General features: G+C 51.1%; 9 protein-coding genes across 9 annotated transcripts; 3 read left to right on the forward strand and 6 right to left on the reverse strand.

Moving 5' to 3' along the window:
- Nucleotides 1-139: 139 nt before the first annotated feature.
- On the reverse strand, nt 140-1,199 carry J4E82_000573 (uncharacterized protein; the record flags this gene model as incomplete). Its single annotated transcript, XM_051726894.1, has 2 exons — nt 140-1,047; nt 1,166-1,199. The coding sequence occupies 2 exons, from the start codon at nt 1,197-1,199 to the stop codon at nt 140-142; spliced, it is 942 nt and encodes a 313-aa protein (XP_051593319.1).
- A 686-nt stretch (nt 1,200-1,885) lies between these two features.
- J4E82_000574 (uncharacterized protein) lies at nt 1,886-3,370 on the reverse strand (the record flags this gene model as incomplete). Its single annotated transcript, XM_051726895.1, has 2 exons — nt 1,886-3,026; nt 3,081-3,370. 2 exons carry the CDS (start codon nt 3,368-3,370, stop codon nt 1,886-1,888), a joined length of 1,431 nt encoding a protein of 476 aa, XP_051593320.1.
- Nucleotides 3,371-4,294: 924 nt separating this feature from the next.
- On the reverse strand, nt 4,295-6,220 carry J4E82_000575 (uncharacterized protein; the record flags this gene model as incomplete). The annotated part of the gene is made up of 2 exons (XM_051726896.1): nt 4,295-5,516; nt 5,565-6,220. 2 exons carry the CDS (start codon nt 6,218-6,220, stop codon nt 4,295-4,297), a joined length of 1,878 nt encoding a protein of 625 aa, XP_051593321.1.
- Nucleotides 6,221-7,397: 1,177 nt separating this feature from the next.
- On the reverse strand, nt 7,398-8,478 carry J4E82_000576 (uncharacterized protein; the record flags this gene model as incomplete). The annotated part of the gene is made up of 2 exons (XM_051726897.1): nt 7,398-8,297; nt 8,362-8,478. The coding sequence occupies 2 exons, from the start codon at nt 8,476-8,478 to the stop codon at nt 7,398-7,400; spliced, it is 1,017 nt and encodes a 338-aa protein (XP_051593322.1).
- A 420-nt stretch (nt 8,479-8,898) lies between these two features.
- YAE1 (Essential protein Yae1, N terminal) lies at nt 8,899-9,531 on the forward strand (the record flags this gene model as incomplete). The annotated part of the gene is made up of 1 exon (XM_051726898.1): nt 8,899-9,531. One exon carries the CDS (start codon nt 8,899-8,901, stop codon nt 9,529-9,531), a length of 633 nt encoding a protein of 210 aa, XP_051593323.1.
- A 519-nt stretch (nt 9,532-10,050) lies between these two features.
- Nucleotides 10,051-12,063, forward strand: J4E82_000578 (uncharacterized protein; the record flags this gene model as incomplete). Its single annotated transcript, XM_051726899.1, has 1 exon — nt 10,051-12,063. The coding sequence occupies one exon, from the start codon at nt 10,051-10,053 to the stop codon at nt 12,061-12,063; it is 2,013 nt and encodes a 670-aa protein (XP_051593324.1).
- Nucleotides 12,064-12,719: 656 nt separating this feature from the next.
- Nucleotides 12,720-13,687, forward strand: J4E82_000579 (uncharacterized protein; the record flags this gene model as incomplete). The annotated part of the gene is made up of 2 exons (XM_051726900.1): nt 12,720-12,785; nt 12,914-13,687. 2 exons carry the CDS (start codon nt 12,720-12,722, stop codon nt 13,685-13,687), a joined length of 840 nt encoding a protein of 279 aa, XP_051593325.1.
- A 106-nt stretch (nt 13,688-13,793) lies between these two features.
- On the reverse strand, nt 13,794-14,746 carry J4E82_000580 (uncharacterized protein; the record flags this gene model as incomplete). The annotated part of the gene is made up of 2 exons (XM_051726901.1): nt 13,794-14,410; nt 14,470-14,746. The coding sequence occupies 2 exons, from the start codon at nt 14,744-14,746 to the stop codon at nt 13,794-13,796; spliced, it is 894 nt and encodes a 297-aa protein (XP_051593326.1).
- Nucleotides 14,747-15,282: 536 nt separating this feature from the next.
- On the reverse strand, nt 15,283-16,250 carry J4E82_000581 (uncharacterized protein; the record flags this gene model as incomplete). Its single annotated transcript, XM_051726902.1, has 3 exons — nt 15,283-15,633; nt 15,692-16,115; nt 16,174-16,250. 3 exons carry the CDS (start codon nt 16,248-16,250, stop codon nt 15,283-15,285), a joined length of 852 nt encoding a protein of 283 aa, XP_051593327.1.
- Between the last annotated feature and the right edge of the window lie 182 nt (nt 16,251-16,432).

Genomic DNA, 16,432 nt, shown 5'->3' on the forward strand with positions numbered 1-16,432 from the left:
TACGAACAGTGGCTCTGCCATCAATTTCAAGCACAAGATGATATGACTGCGATCGTACAAACAGTGTATTTCATGCAGGAAACAAAAGACATCTCCGAATCTCTCATCCATCCCTCTAGACAGCATGCAGAGCCAGATATTATGTTGCAGCCACTGCAGTATCCGTAGCGACCACGCTATCCGCCTTTTTCGGCTCCTCCGCAGCTCTTCTTTGCTTTCCAGAGATCAGGTAAACGCTGGCGCGTACCTCCAACAACGGATCATCACTTGGCTCTACTCCCTCTACTCGCGGGATAGGATCAAAGATCATACTCTTCTGCTCCTTCGCGCTCTCCTCGTCGTCCTTGATTTTTTCGATCTGAATCTCACCCAGTTCGACAACCTTCCTCTCCTCAGGCCAGATCTCAGTCGCATTGTCAGTTACGTCACCTTCATCCGCAACCTGAGCCAGTAACTTGAATCCAATAGATCCAGACTGCAGACGTGGAGTCAACTCATCGAAAAGATAAGTGTCGGATTTCTCTTTCAACGCCTCAGTGTCGAGATGCTTCTCCTCGGTAACGGGTACAATTCTGTACCTGACCACGGTAGCATTACCCCCTTTGACCAGCTTGAAGGCATTTACACCAAAGAACTTTTCTGTAGCGAAACTCTCAGGACTAGGCTTCGCCGCTTGTAAGAACCTTGCCGTCTCCGGATGGCGGCCCAGAAACTCGGGCACTGCCTCTCCTGCGTTCTGCCCTGTTGCCGCCTTTAAAAACTCCAGGAACTCAGCACCAGTACGTGTAGGGAAGTATGGTGTCGAGTGAGCAACGATATCGGTATGCTGCCGAGTTCCGTCTTCCTTAGGAGGCAGGTGAAATCGAATTGCGATGCCTCGCGGATTGGCATTGGGGTCTGTGTCTGCAATTTGGGGGAAGCCGGTGGAGGAAGAGAAGCGCACGGTTATCGGTGTGGAGGAGTTGTTGAAGTGCGGTGCTGTTGTAAGGGATGGGGCTGTGGTGCTGGGTGTAAAGGTTCCGGTCAAGAGATGTCCTTTCGCATGGGCTGTAGTATATCAGCTGCTAATGTTCGGAGCGGAAAATCGATGGTAACTATAGGTATGCATAATGGAGGGACCCGAGAAAGCATCAAGCAAGGAGAAAATAAGGTAGAAACGACATACCAGGTCTGAAGCTGTGCGGCGCGTTGCCAGCCATACCGCGAAGAGTGCTCACAAGACCATTGCTCGTCTCTACTACCTCCGGATTTGTAGAAAGTGGCATGGTTCACTAACAATCTGGTATATTCTCAGGAATCTATCTTGTCCTTGTGTGAAATTGTAGATGCAACTGAAACAGCGTAGAGTCAAGTAGTCAAATAACCTTGGAAGTATACAGTCTACAGTGAAATGGTTCTCGCTTTACTATATACCCAAATATCAACGCAAACACTTGGTCGTAAGCACGTATTCTTGCGCAATCTGAAACTGATTTACAATACTCTCATTCCAAATCTCGGCTTTCGGCAGCGACCTCATCACGACTTTTGCCTAGAAGCGTTGAGGTACTGAGGTCGCTAGTCTAATCGTTTCGTTTTGATTGGCGAGGTAGTCGCGAAGGAACGCTGACAGCATGCTTAGCATGCTTACTCTGCATGCGCATCCTCACAAATGCTTAGCTTACAATCTCAGTCGAGACCTTTTTTGACGTTTAGTAAGCCTCGCTCGAAAGTAGTCGAAGAAGCGTCTAGCTGACATTTGCTCTCTCCGTGATTGGATTAGAATCGTTAGAAATTACATGCGTTTTTCAAATACATGCCATGTATGAAGTCATAGCACTGGAAACCGGTATCAAAGCCCTTATCCAGAGGTCTGTTGCTTCTGAATTATATACTTGGTAGTCATTTACTCCGCACAACTCTCGACAACCTTATTCGCTCTCCTCCCTACCAGCCCATCCACATACCCCAGAAAAACATCTAGATCGATCATATCAATTTCTCCTAAACTTGGGTTTGAACTCTTCAAAACCTGTCCACCCCAAAGTATACGCAGATACGCTTTGCCCTCCTTCTGGTAGACCTCAAACACAACCTCGGAACCCATACCCACCCAAACCATAGTTTCGACCTGCAAGAAACTAAGTAAGCGCGCCAACGACCCGTCATGCGCAACATTATGCCGATATACAACGGAGTCTTTGCCTGCAAGAACAGCCCGCATATTCTCTGCAACCTCGGCCATGAAAACGCCGTAAGAAGCTGCAGCTGCTTGTAGAGAAAGCGGAGAATCGCGGTAAATGAATGAATACTCGTATTGACCAAGACGATAAACAGTATCGGCTTGTTCTTGAGTGACGCAAAAATCTGGGTTGGTGATGTTGCACGGTAAGGGTTTGGCGTGGCATTGACGAGCGGAGAGATTGTCGTAATAGTGATCGAACCAATTATGCCATTCTGAAGAGTCGGTAGCAACACCGCTTATAGCGTCGAGAGAAGCGAAGAGTGGTGCTGTGGCCTTGAGGTGCGCAGTCCAGTTTGAAGCTGTGCTGCCGACACCGTAGGAGCTGTAGAGAGAAGAGGCTGCTGGACAGGAGTACGACGGGGCTAGGGAGTCGATGGTGGAGGGTTGAACGTGCAGTGGTACGTTGTCTTTGGAGTTGTACATGCCCTCAATCAACATTCCGGCGACTTGGCTAGTGATGACGTTATTTGAGACGCGCCATGTTGTCTTTTCGTTGATGGCGTCTGGTAGGAAGCCGAGCATGTCGTGGTATACGCCGTAGAGATCTTTGCCGTGCTGTAAAGAGTCGTCGAGGCCTTCACGGGTAATTTGCGGGAACTGGCACGATCCGTTGAAGCCGGCCACAGCGAAGGGATTAACAGGATTGGTATAGACACTCCAATATGTTGACGCAGATGTATTACCGGCGGGATCGAGAGGCTCACCATAGTAGAAGAGACCTTGGTCATTGCAATCCCAGGGATAAGCCTCTTTGGGAAAGGCATTGGAGGCATAAGGTGTGCGCTTGTGATGGCGATGGATACTACGCCAACTGTAAACTCCCAGTTCAACTTGAATAAATGACATTGACACTTACACCTCCACGTACACCAACTCGAACTCATCATCGACCTTTACATACTCTTCTTTCCTCACATGCGGCATATTACACCAGTTGTACGTTCCGTACTCCATACCAGCTGGTAGATGCGAGCTGTTGAACAGGAACCCGTTCGTCCCCGTGCCGTTCAAGACTTGGCCAATATCATTGATCCAGCTTTTCTTGGGCGCATACCAGCCCAAATCTACCTTTGAAACATTTTGGGCCACCGCTGTAGTGGCTATGGAAGCAACGAGTAGCGGCACATAGTTGCGTGAGAAAGCCATCTCAATGTCGTGAGGTAGGAGATGGAAGAGCGTGAAGAAGGTGCAGGTCAAAACAAACGCTGACAAAATGGAAAAGACAGCATAACGCATGTCTTATATCTAAATCGCTCAAGGCGCGATACCGGCAACCATTGCAAATGCAGAAGGTCTCGTTGTTAATGACGAACGTTGGGAGCAGGAGGATGGTCGCCGCGCGCAAGACAGGATGCACGATGCGAGATACGAACAGGCGATTGGTTGGTTGAGATGTCAGAGTGGACCTGGCAACTGGTATCTCGGCCCTAAACACCACGAGTAATCCCGACCATGTTTCTGGAAACTTTGCGCTAATCACTTTGCTTTTTGCATCGAACCCAAGAATTTGGTATTCGGCACGTCTCTCCCCTGCGCGCTCAGATTGATCGATACTAGGTTTAACAGCCACAGTTCGTGAAGCGGGACGAGTGTTTCATAAGATACAATTTTTCTGTCGAATCCCCTCAACCCCTACGATCTGTTTGCTACCAATCCTCCACTGATATCTTAATCATTCGCTAAATAAACAGGTTTGAAGCTGATCCCGCATTGCTCCTACTACGCTCAGCGTAAAAGACATCGACCACCCGGATCCTTGTTGAACAGAATGAACAGTGTCGGAACGGCGTGACTCTAGAATGGTACTAAACAATACGAAAAAGGGTATGCGCAATTTCAAAATCAGATAAAAACACAAACTTCCAGATGCAGACTGATATAGGAAAAGGTATCGAGACCTCCAAGTGTACACATATACCGCTTGAGTTGTGCTGAATGTGGAAGGATCAAAAGATGCTTCGCTGGATGAACGTTAGATGGCCTCGTTGTGGAGTGGATGTTGTCCGTAGTTGGTTTGACTCGATGATGATGCCGGACTGGCAAGAGGCGTGAGTGTTAGGATCGAGGCACTTAGAACTCGTTGGGGCGATATGGCCGATACTGGCCGCCGCCAGCACTGACGGCCCGACCATTCGTCGCTGGGACGGAGAGTCCCCTGGTTGCTGGCCCATCGGAAGTCGCGACTCGTCGTTTGCTCTTCTCCAGACGGGTGGTCCTCCAGCCCTCGTACCATTGCTCACGGGAAGCCTCGCGGAGTTCGGAGCGCCAATCGCTGAAGACACTCTCCCTGAGCTTGACGAAGTCACAGTGCTCCGGGTTGTAAGGGTCGGCAAAGCCCCATGGGAATCTACGACCGACAACCTCAGGGTCATAAGGATCTGGCGAGATGATGCTAAGAGGCAAGAACGGAGTCTCGGCATTTTCGCTGTGAATAGAGGCGGACATGGCGGAAGGTTTGCGGCTGTGACCTTTCCTGGCGCTCGGGGGCGAGGTCGGAGGTGAGTGCGACCTAGTGGAAGAACCAGATGAAGCAATCGAGCGCGCAGCTTCGGAGGAAGATCGCTCGAGGATCTTGTTAAGTACCTCGGATTTCCCTTCGCCCTCAGACGACTGCTCGTATTCGTCCTCATCACGCTCATCCAGTCGGTCGGGATCTTCGTCATCGTCACCTAGGTCTAGGTTCAGGGCCTCCAAGGGGTCCAACTTTGCGCGCTTGATAGTGTCCCAGACTGTCTTCTTGAGGTAGCGCATGTGTGCGCCGGTGATTGTGTCTGCCTTGCTGATGACTGGAATCACAGTCGTTCTGGTTTGCAGCTCGCGAAGTATGTTGAGATCTAGGCGCTCATCCAGACCACCGAAGATGGCACTGCCAGCATTAACGACGTTGGACTTCTTGCGAGCCTCGGCTATGTTCTGGTCCAGGCGAATCGGATCCAGGACGAGGAAGACGCAGTGAATGTGTGTATCCTTGACGCCTGGAGCGCGTACAACCTTTTGCTCCTCGCTAAATGTGTCTTCGAACTTGGACTCGAGGAAAGAGGTGATGATGGGTAGCTGGAAATCGACAATGTTCTTCTCCAGGCCCTCGGAGTCCCAGAGCGTGACGCCGACTCTCTCACCGTCCACTTCAGTCTCGAGGAACTCTGACGTGAAAGGTGAGTCGTCACCACCCACGGCTGTAGCAGGTGGTGAGGGTGTATGTGGGCGCTTTCGAGCCGGAAGTGCAAGCGCAGTGCGGAGGAACTCAATGAACGATGACTTTCCGCAGCCCTTGGTACCAATGACAAGGATGCTATGTAATTGTTAGCGCTGACGTCGAAGGGTGCAATGTGGAACCTACTTGAAAGGCGTGGGGTCCTTCCTCCTCCTCACACGGCGGGGGCTGTTGACGGTGCTGATCTGGCTGCTGGCATAGCTGTAGCGACCACGGTTGGTCATACTCTCAGTCCTTGGGTAAGGATCGTAGTCCATGTAGTTGGACTGCGAGGAACCAGGCACGGGCGGCGCCACAGCGGGGCTGGAGCTGGGGATAGGCGCCATCCTGTAGGTGTCGGTTGAGGGTCGGCTGAAGTTGTGGGCGCTGGGGTTGTAGGTGCCAGCTTTGTTGGAGACAATGGCAATGGAGTCTGGACGGGCGTCTTCACCTCCAAACGTGGCAATTTGGGGAAGGGCCGAGTGAGAAGGCAGGCGCGGCGGCTGCTTAGGCAGCATGGTAGCTTCGCGCTGCTTGCGAAGAGCCTCCTCCTGGGCGAGTTGCTTCTGCTTCCTGCTCATCTTGCCGATTGAAGTGCTTCGATTACTGCTATTACCGCGAACTTCGGAGGAGCTCTTCCCGCTGGTTCGGCGCAGGAAGTTGAAGCTGGATCTGCGTGGTCCTGCTTGGTCAGAGTTGGTGGACTGGGCTACTGATGGGCGGCCAGAGGGATCAGGAGAACCGTCTTGGTGGGCCAAGGTATTAGGTGGATTAGGGGACCGGTCGTCGATGGTGGTGGCCATGGTGGGCGGCGGAAGGGCTCTTAATATCAGTGGCTGCGACTTCGCGCGTGTAATCTTAGCAATGGAGGACTGCAGCAGCGTAGCGGACAGTCTTGCTGGGTCGGGCTATCCTGCGCACGGCACAGCAATTCGGACCTCGCAGCGTCCTAGTGCAAGTGAAATTGAAGGAGGAGCTGCCGGCGGGTGTCGCAAGGTCAGCACCTGCTCAAACGCGCATCTCGATGGCGCGTGCGGGTGAAAGGCCCAGGGTCTAGTCAGAGGCTTCGACTAACCTTTTGGCCCGAGACACTACTGCAGGAACGATACGGCGCAATGGCACCCCCGGATTCTCGACAAAAGTAAATCGCCGGTAGTTTAATCGCGCAAGGAGGGTGAGGTGGAGGAGTGGTGAAGACCAGCCACCACAAGAAGCAACACCACAGACGTCAACATCGGCGTGACGCGTCTCGGAAGGAGCAAGGCTGCAAGCAGCCGTGCCATTGGCCGTCGCTTCTCGACGTTGGACGCACAGCGGGAAACCGCGATGGTGACACCGACGGGGGTGCGCGCCCGAAATCTCAATGCGAAACATCTGGCCTGACCAGACAACCACCGGCAGCGCGCCAATTTGCATCCAGCAGCCAGTCATTCTTCACGACGCGGCAGATTTGTCTTGTGCAATCCTTATCGCTTCGGCGGCGACGTGCAGCTGGGTTGCCGGTCCCTGGCGATCGTTATGCACATGAATAGGGGTTCCCGCTAGCCGGAATCCTCATTTTATGAAGCCTCGGTGCCCAGTGCAGAGGGCTGGGGGACGCTGAAGCCATGTGTTGTTAGTAGGCAAGGAGCGCATAAACGCCATCTCCGATCCGACACAACGCTTCCGGGGACACCCACGATGCCGCGTCGCAGAAAGACAGAATAGATATAAAGAAACAATTCTGGCGTCATCCTACTCTGTTTTTCCATCAAACACGAACAGGAGGGCGTGCTGGTTCTTCCACTTTTGGCTTCTGCGCCAACGCCAACAAGCTGCGCCTCATGATAGTCCAACCAACACGTCTCAGCTGTAGATAGTATCATCACGCAACACGTGCGCCTATCGATAATGCCCCACACAGTGCGATTCAGTTGTCCCATGGATTGATGATGCTCTCCCGGCCCGCTCGATCCTACGTCAGGCGCAAGCCTCCAAACTCTATCCAGTAAACCTACCACTCTCCGCGATCTTGCTCATGACCTCTTGAGTGTGTTCCCAAACCTTCTCTATTCCCCCTTCTTCCCTCAGCTTCTGCGCTTTCTTAGTATCTGCCAGGATGTCCCCATTCCAGTTCAGGACATAGCCTCCACTTCCCTTCACTCCGTCACTTCCAACAACTTCTGTCTGAGCGCCATCTGCCTTGGGGGCGTAACGCGGTGCAGTGGCAGCAAACAGGTGTCTCTCGCCGCTTTCCACCTGCGGAACATAGAAGAGACGTCCAAACAGACCACCTAGCACGAACGTGACAGCGTTGTTGAAGCGACCGAATAGTTCTCGCGTTATGCCCGTATCCACAGCAGATGGGTATTCGTGGATGTAGCTTGTCTTAAGGTTCTGACTTGCCAAGTGAGTGACGGAGAGGTTTGTCATGGCGCTCGCGTGCAGCAGCACCTTTTTGAGACTAAAGTTATGCCTCAGGGAGAGGTCAGAGTAGTCAAGGCCGCCCAGCCTCAAGCCAGCCTGCGGATCCAGAACATTGACAACGCGAGAGAGGTTGTTAGCTTCAGAGGCATTGTCGAGCAGCGGCGTGAGCTGAGAAATAAATCGCATCCGCGAGTAGTACTGGACAGCCATCTTCCTGTCCAGACCTTCGGATGTCTCGTTTCTTCCTTGCACCGTAAGGTATCCGCATGTCATGAACAGTACATTGACTTGCTTTTCTTTGCTCTTGATCTCGCTGCATGCTTCGTCCACATTCTTCAATAATGAGAGGTCCTTCTGGATGAAGCTGATCTGGGATGAGCTGTTGATGGAGCTGAGCTCTTCCATGATCTTTCCAGCCTCTGTTGCATTGCGGCCAATCAAGTAAACATGTGGTGATGTAGTGTTTCGGACAAACTGTAGAGGTAGGAGTTACCTAGTCGGTATATATCTTGCATGCCTTCAAGTAATCGCGACTTACCTCTCGAGCTGTGAAGAAGCCAATGCCACTTGTACCTCCGACAAAAACTGCCACTAGATTTGGCGGTAGGCTCTTCAACGATGCGTTGTGAGCGCGGACAACGTCAATAGCAACCATGGTAATGGCGTGTTAATCGAGAAAGTTGGTTTTGCGCAGAACTGTGAGATGAATGAATCGCTATTGAAACTTAGGGTGGTTGTCCTTGATAAAGTGAGTGAATGCCTGATGGATGCAGCTTAAACGAACGTGCCAGTATTCGTCCGTCCGTGTCAACGGAGTTACCATCACCCAAAGCTGGACATAGCGGACTGAATCTACCGGAATACTGTTCACTCATGCTAGCTGACAACTTCCAGCGATGCGAACATTCATGGTAGTAAAAGACTGCTGATCTGGGCTCAAAGAAGTTCAAGCTTCCGCATCCGCCGAAGACAACGCTAGTCTCCACCAAACCCTCACTCTTGACCCCACCTGGTACATTTCACAACATGGAATTTACAGCTTGCACGATCCTCGCTGGAGGGAAAAACGCCCACTATGAACGCACTCGGTGATGTGTCTCCCACCTTGGGCCCAACTCAACTTGCTGCCGGAAATGCTCCTCCAACGCCTCCGCACGAGAATGCGCTCGACGATATCTACGGTTCCGCGCCCGCGTCACCCACTCTCGCTGCGAACATCCCACATGCACACAACCATGAGATACTCTCAGACCTTCCATCCCGTCAACGTGCGCTAGACACAGATGCATATCGCGAGGGTCTAGCGAATAGTAAAGGGCAATACGTACAGGAAGGCTTCGATGAAGGCTACTCCCTAGGCGCAAATCTGGGTTTGAAGGTGGGCTACATACTAGGAGTCCTACAAGGTTTTACTGCTGCATGGAGAGGCCATGACGAGCAGATCCACAAAGAAGTAGCAGAATTCTACGAATCTGCGCGCAAGGAGCTTGCAATCGAGGAGTTGCTGGGTCGCCAATGGGTAGATGAGGAAGGAATATGGAAGTGGGGTGTTGTAGGGAAGGATGAAGATCCCACATTCAGAGAGGTATCGGATCAGCATCCCCTAGTGAAGAAGTGGATGGGCGTCGTTGAGGAACTGGCAAAGAGGTGGAATGTTGATCTCCAGGCTGTGGAGAAAAGTCAAGTGCCACAGAATGACCAGTCGTGAGCATTTGAAGATTGGCCTTCTCCCCAGTGCCACTTTTCGATTGCATCCTCAAGTAACGTCAACAAGCGCCAGATGGTGTGACAGTGCCTTATCCGAATTGGTTCGCCGCTTCTCAAATCAGAACGTTCTACAGTTTGGTTAAAGAAGGGGGAGGTTCTCATCAACAGGCACAGGATAGTCATCCACCGTATTCGGCGAAGAGACAGTTCTGGGTGTAACTCTCCTCATGACCGATCACGCGAAGACAGAGTTTTTGACTCCAAGAAAAAAATACATGACTTCAAAGCCGCAGACAATTGATTATCAATCCACAGAGATTCAAATGTTCGGGTTGGATCGGAAGATGGAGTTGGTATGTCTTATTGTGCACGGACGAAATAGCGGTTTATTCGGGCGGCGTTGAAAATGCCGTCATGACTTTAAGTCCGACACTGCGCGAAAGATAACTGAATCTCACAACGTAGTCCTCATGTCCTACCACACTTTTCTCGTGCTGATTCCGTCCTGCCTTCGACAGCCATGATACATGGCCTGTCTGCTCTTCGAAGAGCACCTGCCCAATATGCGACATCACGACTGCTGACGTCAACCTTGGCCCCCACGCGACTCTACCAGGCACCCATCGTTCGCCGCCTGCAGACACAACAATGGGAGCCTCTACGCCCTCCCAATCCCGCAGACCTACCAAAGCCGAGGCAGCGCAAAATCAAGCCTCCGTTTACTCGCCGAAAATGGGTGCGCCGCCTTGCCGTCGTTTCTGCGCTGCTCGGTGCGGGATGGCTGGCTGACAGGCAATTCTACGCTTCATCCATCACACGTAGTTTGCGCACATTCAAGACTGGTCTTTTGATAGGCATAGACTACAAGATCAACTTCCGTGCGCACCCACCGCTGGCGAATAGCATCGAGGATCTCCATGCAAGGAACGCACAGAGAATATTCGATCTGTTGCGGTACAATGGCGGACTATACCTGAAGATTGGGCAGGCGATTGCCATGCAAAGCGCAATACTACCGCCGCAGTTCCAGAAGATGTTCCAGCAAATGTTTGACGACGCGCCGCAGAATGAATGGTGGGAGGTTGAGCAAGTCATAAGAGAGGACTTTGGCAAAAGCGCCGAGGAAGTATTTGGCGTCAGCTTCACACGAGATGGACAAGACGGTCGAGGTATAATGGAAAAGACTGCAAGGGCTAGCGCAAGTGTTGCGCAAGTCCACTGGGCAAGGTTGGCAGACGGAAGAGAGGTAGCGATCAAGATCCAGAAGAGAGAGATTGCGCAGCAGGTCGGATGGGACCTGTGGGCCTTCAAGGTTGTTTCCAAAGTCTACACTTGGTGGTTTGGCATCCCTGTCTACACCCTGGTCCCATACATCTCCGAGCGCCTGATGTTGGAAACCGATTTCGAGAACGAAGCGGACAACGCCGTAGAAATGAAGGGACTTGTGGCTGCAGAGCCGCGGCTCAATGGTCGAGTCTACATTCCTGCGGTATATCGCGAGCTTTCGAGCAAGCGTGTCATGACTGCTGAATGGATTGAAGGAGTGCGGTTGTGGGACAAAGAAGGCATCACAAACAGCTGGAAAGGTGGATGGCGCAGAGGCAGCCCTGGTGCTGGTGGCAACCTTCTTCCCCCTATCCCCAAGGACGCCAAGGTTGATACACATGTCCCAGAGGACGCCACGCAGTATGAATGCTTCAAGCCGGACCGTAACTCATGGCGAGGTAACGATGGCAAAGGCGGTCTTGGTGTTTCATTGAAAACTACCATGAACACCATCGTCGACCTCTTCTCAGCACAGATGTTCCTCTGGGGTGCGGTACACTGCGATCCTCACCCTGGAAACATCTTCATTCGCCGCCTACCTAACGGACAGCCTGAGGTTGTCCTCATCGATCACGGTCTGTATATTCGCATGGACCCCAAGTTCCGCCTTCAATACTCGGAATTCTGGAAATCACTCCTCGCCTTCGATAATGCTAAGATTGAGGAGATTGTCAGCAGCTGGGGCGTCAAGCACGCTGACATCTTCGCATCAGCAACGCTCATGCGCCCATACCAAGGTGGTGACAAAAGCGTAGCAGAGGTCCTCAAATCCGAGAGAAAAGGCAAAGATCAGGCTGAACGCGCCTTCGAAATGCAAGCCAAAGGTCGCGACGCCATCAAACTCATTCTCGGCGACGATGCAAAATTCCCTCGTGAGCTCTTGTTCATCGGCCGCAACTTGCGTATCGTACAGGGTAACAATCAGTTCCTTGGTTCGCCTGTTAACCGTATCAAGATCACCGGATTGTGGGCTAGTAGAGCGTTGATTGAATCCAGGGACCTTAGCGTGAGCCAGAGATGGAAGAATTGGGTCAACCATCTGCGGTTCCGGTGCGTACTGGCACTTAGCGATGCGGTGTTCTTCTGGAGTAAGCTCAAGCAACTGGTTGGCGTTGGTGGAGGTATGGAAGACGATATCGAAGCGCACATGCGCGTTATGGCCAAGGACTTTGGCGTTGAGCTAAATCATGGAGTCTTCGAGGGTTAGCAAGAGTAGATGTATGATAGATGTATTTATCCACTCCCATGAAGAGAAAGGTATATTTTCAGTCCCTGCAATATATGAATCATTAGTTATGAATATTACTCAATCTGAGTGGCGTGTCGTTATGTATGTAAAACTACAACTCAACTGAGAGTACTTGCAGTCATCTTGGCTAACGATGTTAAATTGACTTCTCTTTATTATTGTCTGCGTGCCTTAGTCATGGACGTAACGCCCGTGATGACGTGCAATAAAAACGTGCCGAGGTTAAACGCGAACATGTCCTTATCAGTATCGTCAGCAACCCATTCACGCGTAAGCGGCTGTACAACGTCGCTGCATCACTTCCATCACACAATTGGCGTCTCAAGCTGATATCCGTAAATCACCTCTCCAGAGTTTTACAATAATAGTTTAGGTTGACGCGTGCATAGGTACGCCCAATAATACCCCAGCTTTGTTACCGAACCGAGGCCCGTCGCGTCCCAGGCGGGGAAAGCTTACTATTCAATCACAACTCAGCTCCTAGGACCGAAAGTCTTCAGCAGGTCGCCATTCCATCGAAAAGAACGACTCAACAACAACTCTTTAGAAAAAAGTGTACTGGTCATAGCTAAAATTCGTCTACTTGTCTCAAAGAAGCTAGTTTCTGAAACATCATGACTTCTTCATCGGACTACTCTGACATCAAGTTCGAGATCAAGGGACAGATTGGTATCATCAAGGTAAAAGATTACCCCAATCATGCTCTTTCTGCCGTGACAGGATTCTGGAGCATTCAACGAAGAATTCTCTCGTCGAATCATCGATATCCGTGTCATGGTATATGTCTAGAACTAACACAACTCCCTAGTTCAACCGTCCCAAGGCCCTCAACTCCTTCGGCGGAAATCTCATCCCAGACGTCATCGCCGCACTACGTGTTCTAAATGAGCACCCAGATACCGTCTTTACCGTCCTGACGGGCGAAGGCCGATTCTTCTCCGCCGGCGCAGACGTCAAAGGCATCCCCGGCGGTGGTGAAGTGTTCAAAAATGATGGAGAGAAGAAACTGAGTTTCATGACTCGGTTTGGCTATGCCACGGAACTTCTACGCTCCATGATCGACCACCGCAAAGTCCTCATCCTTGCCCTAAACGGTCCCGCTGTCGGTGGTGGTGCAGCTTGGTTCCCGGGTATTGCGGATATTGTCCTTGCTTCCTCAACAGCCTGGCTGCAATGTCCTTTCTCAGCCCTTGGTCTCGTCCCTGAAAACGGATCCGCTTTATCCTTTGCCCAATCCATTGGCATTCACCGGGCCAACGACTTCCTCATGTTCGGCCGTAAACTCTCGGCACAGGAGCTTGTTGATGCGGGTCTATACAATTATGTGTGGGACGCTACGGGTGATGAGTTCCAAGGCAAGGTTGTCGAGTTCTTGGAGGAGCAGCTAAAGGGGAATGATGGAAAGAGTATGATGGAGATGAAGAGGTTGCAAAATGCGCCGATTAGGGATGCGCGGATGATTGCTGTAGTTAATGCTATTGATGCGTTGGCCGAAAGGTTCGTTGAGGGTGCGCCCGCGGAGAGGTTCAGGATCAAGAGAGAGGAGATGGAGCAGAAGAGTAAGGCTAGATCGAAGATCTGAAAGTTGTGATACGTAGTGTATCTTCCTGTATTCTGGCTAGCAAGATTTCATTCACGAAAAAGTAGTGACGTATTTCTTGAATCAATTCCGGGATTTATCCGTTCGTTCAAGCATACTCGACCGTATTCTTCAGCGTGCCAATCTCTGGACTCAGGTTTACCTCAACCACATCGCCCGGCTTCAAGAACTGCGGCTCCTTCATCGCATAACCAACACCCGCACACGTACCCGTCATGAACACAGTCCCCTTCTTTAGCGTAGTGCCCTGACTGCAATAGCTCACCAAGGTTGGGATCTTGAAACACAGGTCGTCAATGCCTGAGTTTTGTCTCAAATCGCCATTAACGATGGTCTTGAGATGCAGTTTGGACGGGTCAGGGATAACTTTGGTGGAAACGAGTTGGGGGCCCAGAGGCGCGTAGGTATCGAAGCCTTTTGAGAAATTCCATTGTGGCACTGTTCCTGCTAGGAGAGGGTCTCGTTGAAGTTTACGCGATGAGACGTCATTGCCGGATGTGTAGCCGCCGATGTAGTCGAAAGCTTCAGCTTCGGATACGTCTTTGGCGTCCTTGGAGATGATGAAGCAAAGTTCGCCCTCGTAGTCGGCTTGGTTGTCTTGTGCGATTTTTGGGATGACAATGGGCGCACCATGGTCGTTTAAGCATGTGTTTGCTTTTATGAAGGTGGACGGGTATGGGGGGAGGGTGCGGCCACCTTCCTGGACTATGGGAAGTTGTCAGCATGGCAATGGGCGGAATTGTATAGCAGAGAGGTAAACTTACTGTGCTTGATAAAGTTCAGACCTATGCAGCGGATGATAGGCACTTCATCCACTGTTACTGGACCGAGCAATTTCTTGACCGTTACTTCTTCGTCTGTGACCTTGGTGGCTGAGTCGAAGATGTCGTTGTTTTTAACATCGATCACTTTGGCCTTTAGTCCCGTCTCTTCTGTTGTAGTACCAACGTCAAAGTCTGCCGAAGGGAGAATTGGCTGACCCCGCAGCTCACGGCCATCTGTCGCAATGAAGCGAATAAGTCTGTCCCAGTTTGGTGCCATTGTTGCGATATATGTGAAAAGATGATAGGAATCCTGGGGACACTTCGAGCAGGGTCCAATACGTATTTGTAGGATTAAGATGTGAGTTATGCTGGATATATATTCTACCGGAACTTGCTAACGCTGAGTCGGAAAGATGTGGAGAGGCTCGGAGGTGTCGCGCGGCAGGCTAGTGCGGGGCATGTTCTGGTAGAAGGTGATTCAGGAACGCGACGCTTAGTCTGTCGGCGCTTGTTGTGAGGCCGGAACACATAGCAGGAGGCTAGTTTTCACATTTCCTACTCCACGCGTCCCTATATTCCATAGCGCTCTTCGGTAGGAATTGACGGTACGTACGCGGATTCTGTCGAGGAAAGGGCTGGATTATCCGTCCACGGACTTTTTTCCGGTCATACCAAGAACGTCCCAAGAGTCTGAGAGGAGCGTCAATGTCGCTTCTTTGGATTGAATAGGTCTGGCATGAAGCAGCACTTCACCATCAGACAGCTTCAAGCCTTAATGGTTCAAGTTATTGACGGAATGTCACAATGTAATTTCTAGTCCCTCTGACCCGCCACAAGTCCTTGCCTCTCCTCTTCGTCCTCATCCTCCAAATGCTTTGCAGGACGTTTGTACAGCACATAATGCTGCAGCATAAAGATTATATCAAACACAATAGTAATGTTTCCCAGCCCGAACTTAACTGGGTTGCCTGTGACACCACTCCAATCGTTTTCCAACGCGGAATCGATGCACAACTGCGCAAGCGAAAGCCAACCTCCAGCAAAGTCTAAGAGCATAGGATAAATACTCCATCCTAGCGTAGATTTGCGCTTATAGTTAACCCAGGCTTGCGGTATGTATTTGAGAAATACGGTGAGAAGTTTGACGTAGCCGAGCGTGTATATCTGTTCGGTATTAGCATGAACTTGCAAGGTCAGAAGGTGTAGAGTTGGGTCAACTCACAACATCGAGCCATGCCCACCCCTGCGCATCGTTTCCTTCTGCTCCTCTGGTTTTTACAAGCATCACCACGACCACGATAGCAAGCACACATCCCCACCAAACTCCTAGTATGACCCGGCTGACCTTTTGCCTCTTGCCAATCTCGAAGCCCCATATCTTCTCGAAGAACTGACTGTAAATAATCACACACATGACTGCGCCATGTGCTGCGAACAGGAAGTCATTAAATCGTACTGTCGTCTGAGGCGCTTCCGGATGACGGTACGCATATTGCGACTTGATAGTAGGCGAATATAGGAAGCAGGCTGTAGAGATGGTATAGCAGGTGAAACCGAGGACATTGAGGGTGGGGAAATCTATTGCGAGACCGAGCGTGGATTTGCGGATATAGTTCGATATAGGTTGGGGGTAGAAAGACAGAGACCTGATCGTGAGTTAGTATGGGATCATAGAGTGCGTGACGAGGGATGGCTGGTACTGACCACGACAGGAAGTACGCCCAGCCTAGTACGCGTGATATCGCTCGTGCAAAGGCTTCGAGCTCAGGACTTATCGTCATGGTGGAGAGAGGACCTCAGAAAGAGCTATGTACATGGGCGATAACGATTGTGCGGCATGCGACCTTGGGGTGTCGCGATAGCAGAAGCAGGAATGTGACTAGTGCCAGACCAAAGAGAGAGTGTTATAAAAGACAGTCAGAATACAGAGACATGTTGTTGAGACAAGGCCTCATGGTGGGTG

Source organism: Alternaria postmessia (genome assembly GCF_024291825.1).
Source record: "Alternaria postmessia strain BMP 2775 chromosome Unknown scaffold_2, whole genome shotgun sequence".
Classification (NCBI taxonomy): Eukaryota; Fungi; Ascomycota; class Dothideomycetes; order Pleosporales; family Pleosporaceae; genus Alternaria; species Alternaria postmessia.